The following is a 7,113-nucleotide window of genomic DNA, read 5'->3' as shown; positions in this document are numbered from 1 at the left end:
GTAGTGCCTGGCCCAGGCTTGCGAGGATGTGGCGAGGACCCACCTGCTTCGTCTCGTGGCGCCCCCGCGCCCCGCGATTTCGTCTGCAATGCTTTGGGAGAAGGGCGTGATTCTTCACTGCCTTGTTTCCAGCTCCTGCCTTCATCGGCCTCGTCTCCATTTCCGCAGACCTGTTCAGTTGCCGGGACTGTTTTCGTATTGTTTAGGTCGCGTAGTCTTCGCAGCGGTCTCGCAGAAGTCGCTGTTCTCGTCCCTGTTCTGAGTGGGCCAGAGCCCTGGATGGCTAAGTAACTTGTCGGTGTCGCACCGCTGCTGAGAGCAGGGCCAGGGCGCTGTGCTGACTCAAGCCCTCTGACCCCATCTGCGCTTTTAAATGCAGCTCGTTACAGCACCATCTGCGTGGGGTTGGTGTACTCTTCTTGTTTCTGCGACAGCAGAATGGTGGTCTCAGTGAACCAGTTTGGCCAGTCGTGGCCTGGGTAGGCCTGGAGGCCAGGGTGAGGTTTGACCTGGGCCACTGGAGGAGGAATGTTGAATCAGAGTAACAACAGATGGCACCTTTCTGACTTGGTGCCTTGCTGGGTAGCGTCCCCTGATACCTGAACCTGGCTCTGGTCCCCTTAGCAGCACTGCATGGTGTCCTGTCAGCCCAGCAGAGGCCTTGGTGCGCCCTAGCTTTCGGACTTCCGTGGCAGTGTACTGTTCTGAGGGCTTGTAGCTGGTGTCGCAGCACACAGAGTGACAGCCGAGTTGTCAGTGCTGGGGAGTGCTGGAGATGGACGCTCAGGTTTGGTCCTGGCGCCATTGCAGCTGCCACACAGACACCCTCGGGTTTCTTGGTAACGTTCCGAATGGCAAATTCATTGGTTCCCCTGGCTTTGAAAAGAAAAAGAGAAAACCTCTCTGAAATCTGGAGGCTGAGTAGGAGAGCCACAGTAATCCTGCCACCCAGAGCTCTGCTTGCACTGCCAAAAGGGCTCCTGGGCCCGTTGGGAGCACACGGCAGAGGTGGGATGGTGAAGCGGGGCAGGCGTGTTTGGGCTGGGGCTGCTGGGCTCCCAAGAATACAGCGCTCTGGCTCTGGGGTTCCTGGTGCACAAGGGGGCGCAGTGGTCCCCAACTGAGGTTTCATCCTTGGTGCTTGCTTTGGAAAGTACCTTTGGAGGCTTTCTGGGTTCTTTGTCCTTCTTGGGCAAGGAAGCCCCTTGTTTCTGCTGGCAGGTGCTGTTGTGGATGACCTAGGAAAGGTTGTGTTCAGCCTCCTGTACCTTGAACGTTCCTGCTGCGTGGTAGAGGGGTGTAAAGAGGCTTTCGGAGGCGTCCTCACCAGCTGCTGTAGAGGAGTACAGAGGCCTTAGGGATTACTGCTGTAGATGCAGGGACTCACGGGCTTCAGCCCTGAGCCTGAGCTGGTGGTTCTGCAAGCCCCCATGTGCCAGACACTGTCAGTGCCTCAGTGATCTCTACTGGCAGTAGGAGCAGGGCCTCCTCTGGTCCCCAGGTGGTCTTGGGGATACCTTCCAGGTATCTTTGGATTGCTCCAGGGTATATCCGTGTGTGCGCATTTTCTCTCCCCCCTCAGCTGTGTTTCTCTAGGGGAGGGACCGTGGGTTCCCCTTGTGCTGCACACAGGAGCAGGGCAAGTATTGGCATAGGTGTCGAGAATGACATTGGGTCCCTTTGTGGGACTGGTCACAGCTGTGGCCAGAGAGGCCTAAGTCCTCTTACCTGGGGCCTGTGACCCCTTGTGCCCCACAGGATGATTCCCCATCTGGATGGGCTATGGTGCTGTCTGGACAGCTGTCTGTCTGTCCTTCCAGCATCTGTCTCCAGCCCACCAGGTGGTGGGATACAGTCTCATGGTCGAGGGGAGCCATGACTGGTTATCCATTTATTTATTTATTTATTTGCTATAGGGCGCATGCGCTCGCTAGACAGACAGAGACAGAGAGACAGAAAGCGAGAAATCACTCCCTGGGGGGATGGCCACGCCACAATCCCTTCTCCTCTATTCTCTTCTTGGGATCTTGGGCACGCACGCACACGCGCCCTGCATGAGTTTAAGCCACTGGGTTTGGGACTCGAACTGCGGTCGACTACGTGGGAGTCCAGCGACATAGCCATTATGCTAACTGCTGGTCCCCTTATTTATTTTTTTTAAGAGAGATTTTTTGCTATAGGGTGTGTGTCTTTTCAGGAGAGACAGAAAACAAGAAATCTTCTTCTAGGAGGATGGCCACATTGCAGTCCCTTCTCCATTCTTCTCTCAGCGTCTTAGGCATGTACTTACACACACCCAGCATGAGTTTTAAGCCACTGGGTTTGGGACTCGAACTGCGGTCGACTACGTGGGAGTCCAGCGACATAGCCATTATGCTAACTGCTGGTCCCCTTATTTATTTTTTTTAAGAGAGATTTTTTGCTATAGGGTGTGTGTCTTTTCAGGAGAGACAGAAAGACAGGAAGCAAGAAATCATCCCCTGAGGGGATGGCCACACCACAATCCCTTCTCCTCCATTCTCCTCGGGATTTCAGGCATGCGTGCACACTCGCCAGGCTTGAGTTTTAAGTCACCAGGTCAAGGACCTAAACTGTGGTTGACTACATGGGAGTCAGAAGGCCAGTTATCCTAACTTTAGAGCAGCAGGTAGAAGGGTTAATAATTTGGCACAGCCAGTAGATGGCGTAGCGATTACGTCACTGGTTAACTGAGGTTTAAGACCCAGACCTGGTAGCTTATTTTTTTTTTTAAAGAATTATTTTATTGGGGTCAGCAGGTGGCGTGGTAGTTAAGGCGCTGGACACTCATATGAAATATTTTTTAAAAAGAATTATTTTATTGAACTTTATTTATTTTAATTTGACCAGAGAGGAACAGAGTGAGAAAGAGAGCGAGAAAGCAAGCTGCCGGGTCTGGGACTTGAACCATAGTTGGCCATCTGGGAGTCCAGCACCCTTAACCACCACACCACTCGCTGGTCCCTAGACTCAGTAGCTTTAAAATCACACTGGGCACGTGTGCATGTGTGCCCAAGATCCCAGGAGGAAATTGGAGGAGAAGGGATTGCAGTGTGGCCATCCCCCTGGGGGTTTTCTCATTTTTCCTCTCACCGTTTCTGTCTCTTTCTTCTCTAGCAAGCGCAGATGCCCTAAGCCAAAAGCATCTTAAAAAAAAAAATTAATAATTTGGCAAACTACTCCTTGGTTTGCTGTTTTCAGGTAGTAGCAATGTAGGGCAGTTGACAGTGTTACCAAATGAATGTGCCCTCACCATCTCAGAAATGTCTGAGGGTCATGGATTTTAGTGTTTTGTCACATGGGGCAGTGGATCAGTCCTGAGCCCGAGTTGGCCTTTGTGGGGGGACAGCTACCCAGGAGTCACCCTACAGTGGTGGTGCAATAGCGCCTTCCTCCAGTTGCCGCCGTGGATGTGGAATTGACTGTGCTTGGCATGGGATGAGCTCTAGGCCGTAGGATTCAGAGCAAGGCCCTGAGCTTGAGAGCCTTCTCCTGGTGCTTGGTTTACTCCCCACGCCTATCCTTGCAGTCTCTGTCCATGGAGACGGGACTTGGTGGGAAGCTGTGCGTAGAGCTGGAGGGCAGGCTCGCTGGGCTGCTGTGGGTCCGGAATCGCTGCTTGTGAGGGACGTTCCCTCTAAAGGTTACCGGGAGATGGGGTGAGTATCACTGATGAGAAAGGAATTGCACGTGGATTGTCCTTATTGGGGACCAGAGTTTGAGGCCCTGATGGGGAAAGATCGCGTCAAGTTGTGTCTCTGAAGTCGCTGTGGGGAGGTGCTGTTTTCCCTAGTGGCAGGCAGGCAGGTGTCCACAAGAGCCTGAGGGCATGTGGACTGGCAGCTGAGAGGTGGAGCCTAGTGTCTGTTCTCCTGCCTCCCCAGCCCTGGGTGCCATGGGGTCATTGGCAATGCCCAGAGGACAACTTGGGATGAGGTCAGGAGTTTCTGCCGAGTGGCATGGCCTCTGCCTGTTGGGCAGTGAGTGGAGGCTAGACTGGACAGTCTTGGCTGAGGGCGACTTGCCAAGGGAGCAGCAGGGGAGGGACCCTGCCCTCGCTTAGACCCTTTGGGTGATCGGCCCTTGATTGTAAAGCTGTCTGCGTCAGCTCAGGATAAGGCCACTTTGTTCAGATTTGGCGTAGGGATCCCAGCAGAGTTGAGGTCCTGGAGGTGCCTGTTTGCACAGAGATGTTGCTGGTCTTTATAAAGTGAGACTTTGCTTCGAGTGTAGCTCTGAAAAGAGGAATCAGTGCCTTTTTTGTGTTTGCGTTCAGCTTTAAGGTATGGGTTGCTGCGTGTGTATTATAGCTCATGGGCCATTCTCCATGTGCTATAGAAGTGGACAGAACGTCAGAGACATGTAGAGACCGGCAGTTTGTGACATGGGGATGGCTTGGAAATTACCTTGCCCTGGTGTCTTTCAGAGCTGAACTCAATGTGCAGCAATGGATGATGACAACCTTGACAAGCTTGTGGCCCAAAGCCCAGGGCCGGAAGGACGACAACGAGTTGGTCCTACGGACCTGGCCGGTGATGCTGGTAAGTCAGCTGGCACAGAAAGGGGGTGTTCCCAGGAGAAGCCATATTCACATTGCCTGGTGTTTTCTCCAGGTGGCTGCCTCTTCTTCGGAGGTTGTGTGTTGATTTTAACCTCTCAGTCTTTGGAGAAAGTTACTCTTGGATTTTAAGTTGCAAAAGTAGTGCATCTTGCAACATAAACATCCAGAGAATGGATACCGCTTCTCTCCAGCTCCCCCCCTTCAGCCCATCCCCCACCCTGGGGCAGCTACTTGGTAGCCCTTTGCAGGTGTCCCTCTAAGCACTTCTTGTGCATTTGCGAAGCAGCCCTGGCTCTCTGCTGCCTCGGTTGCGATGCTGCCTCTGGGCCTGTTTTTGCTCTAGAAGAAAGCAGCGATGGTAACACTGAAGGCTCTGAGACGGGCAGCGAGCATGGAGACAGCACAGACGAAGAGGATGAGGAAGGGGCCTCTGACGAGGAGGCCCTGGAAGACAGAACCGGTGAGATTGCTGGCAGGGACATCCTCTTATAACACGTCTGCAGTGAAACTGTTGCCTTCATCACAGCTGGCCGCATCCCTCGCTCATACCCTCTGGCAGCCCCTGGCGTACCTACGTGGGCCCTCATCTTCGTGGAGCAGTGGCTCACTTCTCTTGCAGTCCTTCATTCTGAAGTTTAGTTAGACCACAATTCACCATGTCTCTTTTCTAGTGAGGGCAGGAAGTTAAAATGTCTGAGAATACTGGCTAGCACAGCCTGAGGTGTTTCTGGGAAAAACAGAACCATACTGGAGTTTCTGGCAGAATAAGCAGAAAGGTCCCAGCAGGGCTGGCAGGTGGTCTGGTGGTTAAGGCGCTGGATCCCACATGGCTGACTACATGGTTTGAGTCTCAGACCTGGCAGCTTGAAGTGCATGTGCATGTGTATGCCTGCCTAACATCCTGAGAGAAGAACGGAGAAGAGATTACAGCATGGCCATCCCTCCTGGAAGGTGATTTCTCTCTCTCTAGCAAGTGCAGGCACCCTATAGCAATAAAGGAAGGAAGGAAGGAAGGACGGTCAGTCCTGGCAACTGCCCGCCTCCCCCACACCCCTACAGGGCACACAGCCCTTATCTTTTAGGTACAGTACAGATTGAGCATGACTCAGAGTTTTCTGTGACCCCAGGCCACCTGACCAGGACTTTGGGCATGTCGGCGGCTGACCAGGATTCCTGAAAGAGCTGGCATGTGCATCACGTGATGTTACTGAGGGTCTCCCGGCCCATTTACACAGCGCATCTGTGCCCTTGAATTTCCTCGCAGGGGGCGCTGCTTAAAGGGCAGGGCTGCTTCAGGCGCACTGGTGCTGCCTCATTGCCTCTTGCTATTGGAAGCTGGCGAAAGGCCTGTGAGGTCCCCAGTTGGGTCACCCTGTCCCAGCCCCACCATGGCTCCCTTACTCAGAGTAAGAATTAAACATGACTTCTTTGTACACAGTCCTCAGACCAGGAAAGATAGGGCCCTAAAGCATCCCATGACCTGTGTGTCACATCTTTAAAGATAATCCCGTGGTTATCAGCGTTAGAATGTTCTGGAAAGAAAACCCTCATGTTAGGGTTGGTGCTCACAAAGGGACAGCACCAACTCAGTGTGAGTCAGTGTAAACCTGCGGTTTGGTGTGTGCTGGGTGTGTATTCTTCCAGAGTTCGATTTTCAGTCTGAACAGGGACTTGAGGTTCTGTCCTGGCTTACAGGGCACAGCTGGGCTCTTATGCTGATTTCCTCGCACTAAGTAGGGCTCTGGCTTGTCTGGAGCTGGCCTCAACACAGGCACTGATGTGCCCAGGGCCAAAGGCAGAGCGCAGTGGGTCCTATCAAGTGACTCATTCATTCCCGCAGGTTTTTAGGGCCCGTCTTATGCCAGAGACTCTGGAATAGAGGTTGGAACAGTGGTTGGAACCCTTGTTCCAGGGTCCCACTGTCCATGAACTCACCTTCTAGCAGCAGAAACAGCAGTGTGAGGCAGCTGTAGGGTGGTCACAGGTGCTGAGAGTGGGCAGGTCGCCAGGGGAAGGAAGATGCCCCTTGGACTTCGGGGTGAGGTAAAACTACCAGTGGGAAACCCACGAAGCCACAGTCTGAGAGCGGGAGGGATTAGCCGAGTTGTAGTGGGCACAGAGCCAGGGCTGGAGTGCTTTCAAGGAGCAGATGGTGCTCAGAGCCTGGAACCTCAGTGCTGGCAGAGCAGGGGCTGTTGCCAGGCTTGCGGACAGTGAGGCCCGGTGATAGGAAGGCAGCGGGGAGGTGGTGGTAGCTGGTGGGTATGGAAAGCTTTATTGAACACCCTGCTGTGTTCTTCCAGCACCAGTTTGGTTTTTTAATTTTCCAGAGGGCATGTACACCTCCTTGGGAGAGGGGAGTGAGAAAGCAACTCCCATGGGGAATGGTCATGCCATAATCCCTTCTCCATTTCTCCCTCCTTTTGGGATTTTTGGGCATACACAAATATGTGCTTAATGTGTTTTTCAAGCCACAGAGTCTAGTACTTGAGCCATGCGGTCAGCCATGTGAGATCCAGCCACTGTAACCACAA

At 53.2% G+C, this 7,113-nt stretch overlaps 1 protein-coding gene across 7 annotated transcripts in view; it reads left to right on the top strand.

Moving 5' to 3' along the window:
* Positions 1 to 4,415: 4,415 nt before the first annotated feature.
* PHRF1 (PHD and ring finger domains 1) overlaps positions 4,416 to 7,113 on the top strand; it is a 42,658-nt gene continuing 39,960 nt past the window's right edge. For 5 of the 7 annotated variants that reach the window (XM_014582492.1, XM_014582493.1, XM_006164436.2 and 2 more), the window contains exons 1-2: positions 4,416 to 4,559; positions 4,923 to 5,039. In XM_014582492.1, the coding sequence (XP_014437978.1) occupies positions 4,466 to 4,559; positions 4,923 to 5,039 (211 nt within the window). In that variant the 5' untranslated portion in view covers positions 4,416 to 4,465. The remainder of the gene's footprint in view (positions 4,560 to 4,922; positions 5,040 to 7,113) is intronic. The other 2 variants (XM_006164437.2, XM_027766679.1) reach the window with 1 other exon arrangement.

Source organism: Tupaia chinensis, unplaced genomic scaffold (assembly GCF_000334495.1).
Source record: "Tupaia chinensis unplaced genomic scaffold, TupChi_1.0 Scaffold143624_1, whole genome shotgun sequence".
Classification (NCBI taxonomy): Eukaryota; Metazoa; Chordata; class Mammalia; order Scandentia; family Tupaiidae; genus Tupaia; species Tupaia belangeri.
This window is presented reverse-complemented; position numbering and strand designations above follow the sequence as displayed.